Source organism: Leptodactylus fuscus, chromosome 9, assembly GCF_031893055.1.
Source record: "Leptodactylus fuscus isolate aLepFus1 chromosome 9, aLepFus1.hap2, whole genome shotgun sequence".
Taxonomy (NCBI): domain Eukaryota; kingdom Metazoa; phylum Chordata; class Amphibia; order Anura; family Leptodactylidae; genus Leptodactylus; species Leptodactylus fuscus.
Genome location: NC_134273.1, coordinates 24,221,410 through 24,236,618, shown reverse-complemented (window position 1 = coordinate 24,236,618; position 15,209 = coordinate 24,221,410). Strand labels below are relative to the sequence as shown.

Below are 15,209 nucleotides of genomic sequence, written 5' to 3'. Positions count from 1 at the left end.
TATTATCCCTGTACTGTGACATCACTGTGTGTATTATCCTGTACTGTGACATCACTGTGTGTATTATCTCTGTACTGTGACATCACTGTGTGTATTATCCCTGTACTGTGACATCACCGTGTGTATTATCTCTGTACTGTGACATCACCGTGTGTATTATCTCTGTACTGTGACATCACCGTGTGTATTATCCTGTACTGTGACATCACTGTGTGTATTATCCTGTACTGTGACATCACTGTGTGTATTATCCTGTACTGTGACATCACTATGTGTATTATCCTTGTACTGTGACATCACTGTGTATTATCCTTGTACTGTGACATCACTGTGTGTATTATCCCTGTACTGTGACATCACTGTGTATTATTCCTGTACTGTGACATCACTGTGTGTATTATCTCTGTACTGTGACATCACTGTGTGTATTATCCTTGTACTGTGACATCACTGTGTGTATTATCCCTGTACTGTGACATCACTGTGTGTATTATCCCTGTACTGTGACATCACTGTGTGTATTATCCTTGTACTGTGACATCACTGTGTGTATTATCCCTGTACTGTGACATCACTGTGTGTATTATCCCTGTACTGTGACATCACTGTGTGTATTATCCTTGTACTGTGACATCACTGTGTGTATTATCCCTGTACTGTGACATCACTGTGTGTATTATCCTTGTACTGTGACATCACTGTGTGTATTATCCCTGTACTGTGACATCACTGTGTGTATTATCCCTGTACTGTGACATCACTGTGTGTATTATCCCTGTACTGTGACATCACTGTGTGTATTATCCTTGTACTGTGACATCACTGTGTGTATTATCCCTGTACTGTGACATCACTGTGTGTATTATCCTTGTACTGTGACATCACTGTGTGTATTATCCTTGTACTGTGACATCACTGTGTGTATTATCCTGTACTGTGACATCACTGTGTGTATTATCTCTGTACTGTGACATCACTGTGTGTATTATCTCTGTACTGTGACATCACTGTGTGTATTATCCCTGTACTGTGACATCACTGTGTGTATTATCCCTGTACTGTGACATCACTGTGTGTATTATCCTTGTACTGTGACATCACTGTGTGTATGTAAGTTCTCATTCTTCTTCCTCCTACTCTGCATAAAAAAAAAACCAAACTGCATTTCCGCAATGTGGAGATTTAGGTTAAGGCCCCACATAGTGGAAATGCAGCTTTGTTTATTGCAGATTTTGTTGTGCTTTATTTAAGCCAAAGTCAGGGTTGATGAAAAGGTAGACGTATAAGGGCTAGTTCACACGGGGACATGGACGCTGATTTTGACAGCGGATTTCGCGGCCAAATCAGCGTCCATACAATGTATCCCTATGTGAACTGCTCGCTTTTTTTTTTCTGCTAGCTCGCTAGCAGAAAAAGAAGCGACATGACCTATCTTTCGGGCGGAAGCCGCTCGCGATGAGCCGCGGCTTCCGCCCAGCCGCAGCGCCCTCCATGTCGGCTCAGTCATTTGAGCCGACAGCGGAGGTGAAAGCCGCGACCGCGATGGTCGCGGCGGGAGCAGTTCACATAGTGTGGACATTGTATGGACGCTGATTTGGCCGCAAAATCTGCTGTCAAAATCAGCGTCCATGTCCCCGTGTGAACTAGCCCTAAGAACTTCCTATATATTTCCCTTTCCTTTTGTTGCCATTCTTGACTGGCACAAAAAACGCAACAAAATCTGCAACAAAAGAAGCTGCGTTTCTGCAATGTGGGGCCTCAGCCAGCCGCCATGCAAAAACTGCTCCTACAGTAAACTGCAAGCTCTCATTGTGGGCCCCCAGCTAGTGACACAGGGGCCAATTACCATCTGCTGTAAAGACAAATTTAGTCAGTTTAGTCGAAGAGACCAAATCTTGTCTCCATCCATGTCACTTCCCAGAAGAGGAGACTCCGCTTGACAATGTTACGTGCAGAGAAGACTGCAGAGGAGTGACACTGCGGAGAACACGGCCACAGCTCCAGCCTCAGCCACTGCGGCGCTGCTTCCTCCACAGGGGGCGCTCCTGAACCTCCTTGTTGGTGTGCCCGGACTATCTGGCACAGCGCTGTCGCTTCTCGTTGGTTAATATGGCGGCGGCCTGGGCTGCGGCGGAGGCGCGGAGCCAGAACCCGTGAATTCGGGGTCTAGAAGCCGCAGCCTGGCCTGTACTGTGGAAGGGGCTGCGGGTGAGGCGGAGAAGTTCCGTGGAGGGCGTTGTCTGGGAGGATTGGAAATTGTTAAACCCACCGGCTGCGGAAGGGATGTAACCGGCTTACCTCGGGCCATCCCGGCGGCTGCAGCGGCGGACGAGCAGCTAACGAGAGGCCGGGGATGGGCCAGCAAGTAGGCCGTGTCGGAGGTGAGGCACCTAGTGGACCGCCACCACACAGAGGAAGCAGGAGCGCCGGAGCCAGGCTGGGAAGTCACCCCGGGGCTGCCGGAACTGGAGCCGGGGGCCGGAGGAGGGAAACTACCGGGAGGAACAACCCTGAGGCTGGCTTTAACATCTTTGCTCAGCACGGTAATGATGTGTATATACTCCTGTGTAGCTGGATATGGTCATATGCCGTGTGTGTGTGTATATATATATAATATGTATATATATTTGTAGTCCTCTATACGTCTCAATAATTTTGCATTTATGACATCTTTGCTATTCTTCACATCTATGGAGTTACAATGTCAGATTAGACAAGTAACAGCCAATAGACAATAATGGTGGCAGCTGTCTCATAAAGCAAGGGGCGACATCCCCCCCCCCCCCCATATGATGTCTATATACCCCTCATGGGGCAACCACTGTAATGTCCGGCGGTGGACATTCCGTGTGGCTTCAGGGTGTTCAGCCAAAGATTTTTGGGTATCGCTGTGTTTGTCGCCACAAGTGAAGATAAGCACCATGTTGTGACTTGACGGTTGCCGTGACGTGATTATTGGTATAAATCCCGGACGCTTGGCGTATATCAGGTCTTTGCGTTGAGGTGGCGGCAACTTGAGTCGCAATAGGACACGTTGGCTGAAATAACCGCACAGATGCTTTTCATCTTTGGCCACTTAATGGGAGTCATGGCTGAGGTCGCTGTGTAGCCCCTGGACGAAAAGCAAATCCCAGAGGTTTTAGATCATCCCCCTTCTCTGTAATAAACATGCATGCTCAGCCAGTCCAGCTTGCGTGTATTTAGGGGTAGTCATTTTATGAATATGACCAGTATAAAGGCTTGTGCAGACATAGGGCTTGTTCACACCATGGTTTTTAGTATGCAAAAACGCCACATGACAAGCATGTCTCCAACACTCCATTGTTTTCAGGGGGAATGCATTTAAAATCTGCATAAGAGCAAAAACAATTTGACATATCGAGGCGGTTTTTGTGCTGAAATCGGTGTTCAGATCTACGAGAGGACAGACGACAAAGTCCATGGCAGAAATCTAGCGCTCAGTATATTAGCTGAAAAATCTGCCCGTATACATGCCCATATACTCCTGTCCACTTTGGCGCCCTGTATTAGTGTCCAGCATCCATCGAGTATTGTGGACAGGTACCAATAATTAGAATAAGACCAATACATGATATTATTTTGGCCTCAGATGGGTGCTTTGGCAACCTTGCCAACCGGCGTTCAGTTGCTTCTTGTGCCAGCTGTCAGATTGGGCAGGGAATATGCCCGGACACTACAACTCCATAACACACAGCTCTGGATACTTGCAGTTGTCTTTAGCATTGCAGGACAGGATTGCTGCTGTCTCGCTTGTAGTGGGCGATTTGCACGTCAGCGTGGACACTTCATCTTTGATATTGCCGCCATGTCACTGTCAGGTATCAGATTGTGTCGTAAGTGTTTTGTGGCATCATGGCATCTGTGGGGCACTGATGCTTTACAACCTGGTTGTGCAATCTGCTTTTGGATGGATGTCAAACTAGCCAGAAAGAGAATCCAGGTACTCAAATGTAATGTAAAACTATGACACAGTCATGCAGGGACTTCGGGATTTCATTGTGTTTTGACATGAAAAATAGTGCTGCACGCTGTGGTATTTTTCCTGTCAAATATGAAGGAACTCCAGCGAATATGTTCACATAACTTCTGTTAGCACATATGAATGTCTTAAAGGGGTTCTTCTGCTTGGTCCAGCAGGGAGCTAGATAATAGTGATTCTTGCTTTGGTGCACGCCGTCTGTCTCCATATAACCCATCTACAGTTGGAGAATTACAGCATATACTTGCCCATGCCCGGGGTGTCAGAAGCAGGATAGATTTCTGATTCCTTAAAGGGGTTATCCAGGCAAAAATGGACAACCCTTTAAAGGGTTGTCCATTTTTGCCTGGATAACCCATTTAAAGCAGGTTATAAGGCTGCAACAACATTCTTTATACTGTGACCTCTCCACAGGAGTGACCCTCAGTATCTGACCAGTGATGATCTGATGCCCGGATCAGCTGTTGTGGCTACCTCCAGTCTGCAAAATTGCTACAGTGGATGGGTCAGAAGCAGCTCTGCTCCTATGGAAGTAGTGTGCACAGAGCTGTAGTGACTCGGCACCAGTGTTAGGGGGCATTCACACGGAGTAAAGTGGCGCTGTTTTTGCCACAATAACTCAAGTAAAGGATCAGCGCTGAAAAACAGACTCCCGTTGACTTCAATGGGTTCCGTTTTCCGTGATGTACACATTGAAATCAATGGGAGGCTTTTTACCCATTGATTTCAATGCTGAAGATGGAACACATTGAAGTCAATGGGATTCTGTTTTTCAGCGCTGATTCTTTACGCAAGTTCTTGTGGCAAAAACAGCGCCACTTTACTCCATGTGAATGCCCCCTTATCATGGAGAGGGCTGCATCTCTGCACCTTTTACTTGAATAGGAGCAGACTTGTGTCCAGGCGTAGCCAGAATAGCTGATGGTGTTGGGTATGGCTGTTGGACCCCCGCTGATCAGATACTGAACATCTTTCCTGATGAGAGGTCATCGGTATTAAAAACATGCAGAAGGTCCTGAAAAAAACACCTTTAATTTTTGATTCAGAAGGATTTTAATAGGATCACTGTGAGACAACCCCTTTAGTCTAGTCACGCAGGGGTCGGCAACCTTCAGTACTCCATATGTTCAGAAAACTACAACTCCCACCATGCGCACACTTACTCATCTGTTCCTGGAACTTCCTTAAATGTGAAACTACAACTCCCAGCATGCTCTATTCACAACAGTTGGCATGCCAGACTTTGCTGACCCTCGATGGTGAGTTTGGGGAACTTTTTGTCAGTAGACAATGCAGAATACAAAGAAGCAGTGGCCATATAGCCTCACACAGTTGTACAGATATAATACAATTCTTTTCTCACTGACTGGCGATCCCTCACAGGGCGCTGTTACCCTCTCACGGCTCTGCCCGAATCCTGTGTAGAGAAGGATCACTACATCTGGTTTCAATACACACAAGTCATAAAATGCCACAAGTGGGAGAGCTGCGGGGTTTCTTGCACACCCCATATACTCGAGCTGTTCTCATGTCCTCGGGGCAGAGTCGCCACTTCCTGTCTTATCCGCCCTTTCAAAGAGGTTGGAGGTTATCTGTGTCTATTGTGTTTTAGTAGATTTATGGTACCACTGAAAACACAGACACACTAAAATGCATTTTATATATATATATATATATATATATATATATATATATATATATATGTGTGTGTGTGTGTGAGATATAGTAACAACAGGAACTACATGGCTTATACACACATATACGTTATCCTCTGGTAATGGAGACTCATCCATACAGAGTCCATCTGCACAAAGAAGAGTAAGCTTTCCATGTTGACTGTAAATAGTTAAACGTTTTATAGCGTTGCCACCTAATAATGCATTAAATCTATTTCATATGAATGTCATAGACCAGCGATGGCGAACCTCTTAGAGATTGAGCGCCCAAACTGCAACCCAAAACCCACTAATTTATCACAAAGTACTAACACAGCAATTTAATCTTAATAATGTGCAGATTCACAATTGCACACAGTTACAGACCTGCAGAATATGGTCTAACAGGACTTCATAGAGCTTTCTCCTCTACCGTGACCCCCACACAGTCCAATCTACTCCACAGTGACCCCCACACAGTCCAATCTGCTCCACAGTGACCCCCACACAGTCCAATCTGCTCCACAGTGACCCCCACACAGTCCAATCTTCTCCACAGTGGCCCCCACACAGTCCAATCTGCTCCACAGTGGCCCCCACAGAGTATAATCTGCTGAACAGTGGTCCCCACACAATACAATTTGCTCCACGATGGCCCCGACACAGTATAATCTTTTCCACAGAAGGGTAAAGAGAGGGCTCTGAGTGCCATCTCTGGTACCCATGCCATAGGTTCACCATCACGGCCATAGACCAAAGGCTTACATACAGAAGTATTGTTGGGTCTAGAACAGTAAAATCACCTCTGACGACTGGCGTAGATGTGGACTGTTTTTTTTGCATGAAAGCTGCCTCCCGTTCCTCTTTCTGCGTCCAGCTCGCCACTTTTTGTACATGTGGAGGGGGATTATGCCAGGCCACTCTAGGGATGCTTCGGCCTGTCCAATTTACTATAGCTCATACCAGAGAACTGCAATGAATTATAGATTTCATTTCTGGGGCACGGGACCTCCCATGATACCAGTCGGAGCCTCATGTTCTGATACAATAACATTGTATACTCATTTAGGAGCGCATGGGGGTGTCCTACTTTCCAGGGAAGCAAATATTGAGGAGGGGAAGAAGGGTTTGGCTTGTCGTATTTCAACAAACCCAATCCTTTGTTCTTATGGGAGATAAGAGGTGCCTGGCAGCAGCTTATCCCCCTTTTCCTATCAAGAAAACAAGCCTGTCCAGCTAAGCTCAGCATACATCAAAGAATCTGTAAAAAAAAAAAATATGGAGGACAATATCGCCCCAAACTGTCAGAGAGACAACTGCTAAAACAGAGCTGAGGTAATACTGTGACAGATGTGAGCCGAGCCTTAGGTGACGCTGATGTGACCATGATAGTTGGTAGTCCCATGTCAGAATGCCCATTTGGTCCCCAGGATTATAAATGATGTGGCAGCCTTCATTCTGAACAATTGCCACGCATGTGCAAACACTGGCGCATGTTTATGAAGGCTGGAATAATGGGCCCGGCAAAGGGGGTGCCCCGTTTATGTCAAGTTGTCATCCTCCTCCTCATAAATGAAGGTGCACCCTCTGACAGGGGAAAGCACGTCACATGTGTGCATGTGTTTTCAGTGGAAAGAGGGAAGTAGGCCTCTATACCTTGAGCGCAGAGGATTGGACATGTTGAAATTCACACACGGTGAACGAGATTGGCAGGTTATTTCACCTGGTGGTGGTCCTGGGCACTCACACCTCTCTGTTTTTGCACCAGTTCTGATATATCTTTGCCAGTTCATGTAGAACATGCGTAAGCAAACTTTGGCACTCCATCTGTTGTGGAACTACAACTCCCAGCATGCTTACTTGCTCTGCTGACCATGGGACTCCCATAGAAGTGAATGGAGCATGCTGGGAGTTGTAGTATCACAGCCGCTGGAGTGCCGACCCCGTCATTCTGTGACATGCCTTTTACTAGTGGTCACCTCTCCAGCCCATTACATGTAATATTGCTATTGTACCATGCAGGGTAACAAGCCCACACATCAGCCGGAGCTCTCCAGGGGCTGTTATCATGTTAAGTACTTGGTAATACAGCGTCCATTATACTAATGAAGCCGGAGATGTCTGTGAATGAGGCTGTTACAGCATTGACTTCCTGCATGTCTTCTTGATGTATATGAGACTGTGTGTATATGACGATGCCGCTGTGCGCAGGGGAATCCTTTTCTCTATAACTTGCCTGGATGTTATTGTATGATGTGAGAGATGTCTAGGTGGGGCACACAGATACTTGGACATGTTCACTCATAGCAGATTTGTTGCAGAAAGTTCTGGGATTAAAATTCTGTTCCATATACCTGAGTAAGGTTATGTCTGCAGCATGTGGACAGGTACAAACCCCATCACATCTATGGGGAAACAAAGGCGCTATGCTGTGCTATGGAGGGTTTAGGAGTTAGGCATCCAACATGAATGTGGCCAGAGAAAAGGCAGATGATAGTGGGGCTTGTGGGGTGTTGGACCCCCACTGACCTATTGTAAAGTCCCAGGAACCCCTTTCCAAACTGTGCAAAAAGACTGTATAAAATTGGAGCCAAAGGTCCGCTCATCTACGGAGTGGATCAGTCCTTGGTATCGGATACACTTCCTATTACATTGTTTAGCCACCTCCAGGAAATCTCAGCAGAAAGCGATGTCTGCACAGCGATGACATGTAATGTATTAACAAGACGCCCCAGCCTGGGATTAGACACCGGCAGCCATAGAAATGTTACTGTGACACTGGACACACCAGGTGCACTGCGCCATTATTCATCTGCACATGGTTACTGTTAAAACTGCATCAGAAACCACACTGGGGGAAAATCCACGCGCTTTTGATCCCTTTGTTTGATGTTACATGTGGGACATGTTAGCTAATGTGTATCACCTGTATATAAATGCCCGCAGTTTTCTGTACTGGTACCCTATAGCAGGCCATACACTTTAGGCTAAGTTCACATCTGGGCCGGAGTCGACGCTGCCGCAGAAATTGGTGGGTGAAAAAGAATTTTTTTTTTTTCTCTCCGCCAGTTTCAATATAAAAATGGCAGAATCCACTATAGCCTATGGCACATGCAGGTGTCTGTGGCGGTCAGGCCCAGCGCACATGTGTGCTTCATATGTTTGTCAGCCAAAGGACCAATGATTGGCTGTGAAAATACTGCAAACATTGAAGGTCGTTCACGTTTAGTATTTTTGGTCCAAGATTAGCCAAAAAATATCATTGCTTGGGGTGATGGGACTTGTTTGGCTGATCGGCAGCCATCTTGCACAAATTCGCTACACTTTTTATTTTTGATGAACTATTAAAGTACCCCCTGATTGGGCAGTTTGTTGGGTAATGTTGATCGCGGAATCAGTTGTGCGGCTTTAGTCCAGGGCCCCACGGGATGTAAACACGGAGACGCTGCGGGAAAAATCGCAGCGTTTTACAGTGCAAGCAAAGGGGATGAGATTCATGCGAATCCAATGCCCACTTTGCAGAAAAACGTAGTGCAGACACGCTGCGATTTACAAAGCCATTGCGGCTTTGCAAATCGCAGCATGTCAATTATATCTATGGAAATGCTGGCGACTTTCCCGTAGATAGAATGGGAAGAGAAAGTCTGCAGAGGAAAACTCAGTGAACTTTCTCTTAAAAGCGCTGCGGAAAGAACCGCACTGCGTTCACGCTTTAGCGCTGAGATTACGGCCCGTAGGGCCTTAGCCTTATGAAGTGTTATGTGTGTGGCTGGTTTTATTCCACTCTCTCCATTGTAAATATACGTCCTCAACCAAACTGAGTGTCTATGTACGTGGAGGCGGAGGAAGGAATCACTTTGAGCTGATGGTTTTGTAGTTACATAGGTGCCGTAAGGCTCTGTGCGGAGTGTTCAGGCCTTTCAGTGGAGGTATATAGACTCCCCCTGTATACTGGACATGTCACTGTTGACCCCATTGCAAGTTTAGCTGTTACTGTAGATGGTAGAATCATTCATTCGGCCATCAGAGAGCTAATGTGTGTAGCCATCTTTAGCATATGTTCCCATGGGACTAAAATGCTGCAGGGTTTCTGCTGGAAATCCATACTAGGAAAAAAAAAATGTACCAAGCGCCATGTTCTGTGTTGCCGACTTCTTTGCTTAAATTCTGTGGAATTGTCGCACATCTCACTGTTTGCATTATAAGGCTACATGCACACGACTGGAGTGATTGTAGTGTCCGCACATACTAATCTGCAAAAAACATGTCAGTATGTCATCTGCAACCTCAGATCTGCAGAAAGACTTGTCTGATCCCCTGCACTGTGCACAAATATGAACAAGAACAGGGTCTGCTTCATAATCTGCAGATCGTTTCTATAGTCCGGACCCTGCTCAGTGAAAACTAGGGACATGTGTATGGGGCCATAGCAATGAATAGGTCTGTATATCCCCAATTGCAGACTATACGAAATTGCATGAGGGTAAAATCTGCAATAAAAGTCATTTTCACAGGTCACTTTCCACAGTTTTCTGCAGTGTGTGAATGAAGTTGATTGAGTAGTGAGATGTTGCGCGCCTACGTCTGTCTTTGTCTATAGATACCTTGTCTTAGGCTCTGTTTACACGTGTATTATTTCTTCTGTCAGGCGGGCCAATATATTTGATTGCAATAACAGCATAGTCTGCACGCTGGCCAACACTATCAGGGGCTGTTTTACACCTATAGATCCGTATTGATTCATGTTTTTTATTGCCATTACACTTGAATGGATTTATTCACCTTGTTATATGGCCATTGATTTTTATTTTTTTTTTAGTACTCAGTGAATTCCTCATTATAAAGACAAGTTAGCTGGATGCTAGTGTGAACAGAGTCTTGGCTACAATGTCAGTTGTCACATGCAGTTTTTGGAGCGGTTCCAGATTCGCTGCCGTAGTGTCAGGTGCCATGATGATGCAACATGAAAGGTGTCGAGCGGGGACATTTTTGTGGCATTGCCTTTGTTACCTCAGACTGAATCATTGGAGAATCTTTAGTCTTAGGAGTTTCTTGTGTTGCAAAGGCCCAGTATGTATAAAAGAAGGGCTCCGCTTACAGCCCCGGGGTACGATGTGATCCTGGAAAGTCATCTGAAAAATGATCATATATTGCCTAAGGGACTTTCACTTGAAGAGTATTTGAGAGATCGGATGATTCATTGTGTGTAATGCTAGAGCTTATCTCATCGCTCTGCACTGGCTACAAGATACGGATGGACCCTGCAGACTGTATATACTCTGTATACTGTAGACAGAGGGAAGATGTGCTATTAAATACAATTCTCAGGCCGGCACCAGAAGGAGCAGTTCTGTCTGTCCTTACAGCTGTTCCTGTTCTCAGGCCGTCCACATTGGTCCCTAAAGACGACTCCTATACGGGTCAGCTATAGAACTGTCCCCTGTCCATCTTTTAGCAGGAAGTAGGTTGCAGATGAGAAAAGATCATGACTTCGAGACTGGTTTTGTTTGTAGTCTACTATGGCGACACTGGTAGCCAAGGAGTTAAAAAAAAAAAAAAAAAAAAAAATTAAATAAGATAAAAATATGCGAGGGAGCGGTCCAAACAGTTTTGTATGTGTGACTACCGCTGTATTCTATGTGACTGAGTACAGAACTGCGTCAGTCCCATAGAAGTGAATGAGGCGCTCGAGGATGACACAACAGTCTTGGACATAATACTTTCCTCCTGGGTGCAGGATTGTGTCCAGGGCTTGGCTGGTGCCCCTACACATTTGTGGAAGGCTTCTCTCTTTATATGGGGCTGAGCTACCTGACCAGGCACCAATATCTTCTGGATAAGAGTGCCGCTCTTTACAAGAAAGGTGTCTGATCCTTGGCAGTTTTAGAAGCTCATTGCTCTGCTGGAAATCATCCTTGTAATATTAGAGGTTTCTGAGGTTGAAATCAGGTCTTACAACTGCAGAAATGGCCGTCTAGGAATCCTTCAGGTCGCTGTGAATCTCTCTCCAGTGACCTACTTCCATATTTATCTTCTTCCTCCTTACATAACAGCGTACAGGAATCCTCCGCTCTAATGCAGATTAGGAAGCCTGGCAGAGACCTGTCATCTCTCTGCCTGTTCGTCGGCAGCCATCACCACCATGACTTGTAATGTGCAGCCGACTGCGTCCTGGTTGCTGGTGCCTGCAATGCAGGGATGTTTTTTAGGAAATGGTTCATTTGCATTTAAATCCTTCCGAATATTTAGGATTTTCCTGCTGTCAGGAAGACAGTTTCCTCTTATTCTTTAACTTGACCGGAACAATGATTCCCTGTGTGCAGCCCTGGCTGCAAAACACAGCTATATAGAATAGTATGGTTTTAGTCTGCCATTTCTGTCTTTGCTTTCCTACTGAAAGAAGATCTTATATAAAGAGAGTTTTGATTTGGGATGGGGGAGAGCAGTGTGAACCTATGTGGGGGTGATGGTCATGCAGGTTGTCTTGCAAAAAAAATTCTGCAGGCTCTACAGTCACAAGTGCCCTGGAAGCAGCACGTTTGTGTGCAGTGCCCAGGATTGTCTGCACTGAGTGATTGCTATGGAAGTCTCCATATTGGATGCTAGAGCTGTCACGCAGGCCAGAAAATTGGGGTGGACAAAAGTGCCCAGTGCAGGGAGATCAGGGAATGCACAAGGCACTTGGAGGAATTAAAACGGCAGACTCCCTTTTAATAAAATCTTCTTGTCTGTTATATGTGTTGATATACTTCTTAAAATGTAAAGTGCATGCTTAAAGGGGTCTTCCAGATCTAGATATTGATGACCTGTCCTTAGGTAAGGGATTGACTCCTGGGACCTTCACCCGTTGCTTAATAGCAGGAACCCCAGTGCTGGGAATGATATAGCTGCTAGTGAATGGGGACTGAGCTGCAGTACCCTGACATGGCCACTGCACAGTATGGCGCTATCTGCTTTGGGTTACTTGTAAGATTGTGGTTCCTTCTATCAGCTGATCGGTGGGGTGCTGAGTATTGGTCCTCCACCAGTCTCTAAGGGTAGGATGTCAATAAATCCTGGAAAACCCTTGAAAAGGGTGATCCAGGGCCTTTTTTTAAAATGTACTTCCGCCAGAGTTTATATTTTGTCTGCACTTTGGGCTCATTCCAACTTGAGGTCACGTGGTTGGAACCATCACCCCCATCCAATCCGCCTCTTCATCATTGTACACAGTATCTACCCCAGATTCACTTGCTGTGAAACTTGGTCCGTGTTTTGGCTGGATTTACTGGCCTTAAAGGAATACCAGGAGTGGGACTCCTAGCAGTATAGATATCTATGGTCCTATAGGTCCCTGCTCTGTAGTGATGATAGCACAGGACAGTATGTTGTTGTAATACAGGGACTCCTAGCAGCATAGATAAGTATAGCGCTAGGAGTCCCTCTCCTGGGATACGTGGCTGAAACGCGGTCATGTGATTGTGCGGTTACCGATACTATGAGGACTGGCAGACTAGATTATTGTAAAAATAAAGCCAGCCCCCATAGTACAAGGAAATGTGACCATTGCATAGGAGAGAGAGAGGCTCAGGTGCTGGTTCTGATCATGTGACACAATCGGAACCAGCCTGGGATAGAATAGAAACCTGGAGGAAGTGTCACCTAGGCCCAGGATAACCCCTATAGAGGTAATATCTGTCTCTAGCATGTACCATATCAATAAAGTGACCCTATTGTTCTCCAGCTATTGTAACACTACACCTCCCAGCATGCCACACGCTGCCAGTGCTTTCTGGGAGTTGTGGTTTCCCCGCAGCTGACGATCCACTGGTCAGAACGGCTGTAGGCTCCTGTCCATTGTATGTCTATAGCCATCTCTATGTGCTATGGCCTATTAACAGAGATGGATTATTATAGCAGTCGGCGACGTCTAATCTCCCTCTTGCCAGGGGCTCTCTACAGGCTGAAAGACATCAAAAAGAAACCTCCTTGTAGAACAGAAGAGTAAATGTGAGACGTTTCATTACTTGGGCTAATGACAAGGCCGAGCCGTCCCCACAGGAACGTTCTGATGTTTGGTTTCGGCTTTGCATGTGGGTTAGGCTCGTATTTACATTGTACACAACTTTGCTTTTTGTGGGATTGTCAGGATAGAAGGAAATAATTGGAATTTGGAATCCTGTAATGTTTATGATGTGATATTTACATGTCCTCACGTATGTTTGTAGCCCTTGTGTATAGAAAACTTATAAACTGGAACCCCAGTAAAAGAGGCTGGTTGGACCTTTACCCCCCTCCATCTGATATTGATAGGTCATCAATTCATAACCCTGGAGAACATAGAGCTGACCAGCGATGTAGCAGTAGGGGGCGCAGCGGGCCCTAGGCCATGAGAGGGTCTCAAAGGTCCCTTTTGCCACGTAAAATGTACCACTATTCAGAATTGCACTGAGTTTTTCTTTGGGGCCCAGGCCCACCTCTGGACTTTACTTTACACCTACTATAAGTCTAGTTCATAGTCTTGGATCAGCTTTTCTGGTGCTGGATGGATCATAAGGGGTCTTGTTTTCTGAATTCCCCATTAAAGGGGTTGTCCCATGGAAAGCATCCTATCTATATTGCTAGTTTATGTGTATTTAAGACATTGCTTTATCAAAACTGCTTTGTTTGGCTGCTATCTAAATTTATTCACTTCATTGTTTACACTCAGTTTCTATGGCCACTGGACTTATCTTCTCAGTTCCCAAGTGAGGTAGCTGCCTGCTCTCAGGGGGCGGAGGGGCTGAGTGCTGGGAGCTGCTCTGAGCTGTGTATGTCTGACAAGTAACAGAGCTCCTCAGATAGGGGAGGGGGAGGTGAGAGCTCCAGCATTTCTGATTCTGGTTTAATTGAATTTGGCTGATAAGGAGTCCATTATCTCTGTATGTAATGCAAGATGACTCAAATCCAGCTCTGCTACATCAGCTTCATACTGTGGTAATTCATTTACAACCAATCCCTCAATACTGACTGCAAACATAGCAGAGCAAGTGAAACCCCGCCCACCAATGTGCCGAGAAAACCAGGAAGTGAACAGAGCACAGAGCCTGCAAGTTGGTGAACAAGGGTTATGGGAATACCCCTTTAATAATTATTGGTACCAATTAAAGGGGTATTCCATCTTGTAATGTGGTGGTGTTACTGTAGGCCCGTGATGGCGAACCTATGGCACGTGTGCCAAAGGTGGCACTCAGAGCCCTCTCTGTGTTATAGCAGACAAGTGATATTATTAAGTCTTTAATTGTCCACAATTGTGGATCCGCATAGTATTAAAGTTAAATTGCCATGTTGACACTTTGTGATAAATTTAGTGGGTTTTGGGTTGCAGTTTGGGCACTCGGTCTCTAAAAGGTTCGCCATCATTGCCCTAGGACATGCCCTTACTTTGCTGCACATGTGACTTATCTTGAGACTGAGCACAGTGGCCCCTTTACTATACTGGAGAACGGCAGCCCACAGTTTTGCGACCTATTTATTCCCAGGATCGGTGGGGGGTCTTATTGGCCAGATCCCAAATATGGGAACACCTATTTCGT

General features: G+C 45.7%; 1 protein-coding gene across 1 annotated transcript in view; it reads left to right on the top strand.

Moving 5' to 3' along the window:
- The first annotated feature begins 2,098 nt into the window (after positions 1-2,098).
- Positions 2,099-15,209, top strand: part of ABL2 (ABL proto-oncogene 2, non-receptor tyrosine kinase) — a 33,488-nt gene continuing 20,377 nt past the window's right edge. The window contains exon 1 of the mRNA XM_075287240.1: positions 2,099-2,543. Within this exon, the coding sequence (XP_075143341.1) occupies positions 2,354-2,543 (190 nt within the window). The 5' untranslated portion in view covers positions 2,099-2,353. The remainder of the gene's footprint in view (positions 2,544-15,209) is intronic.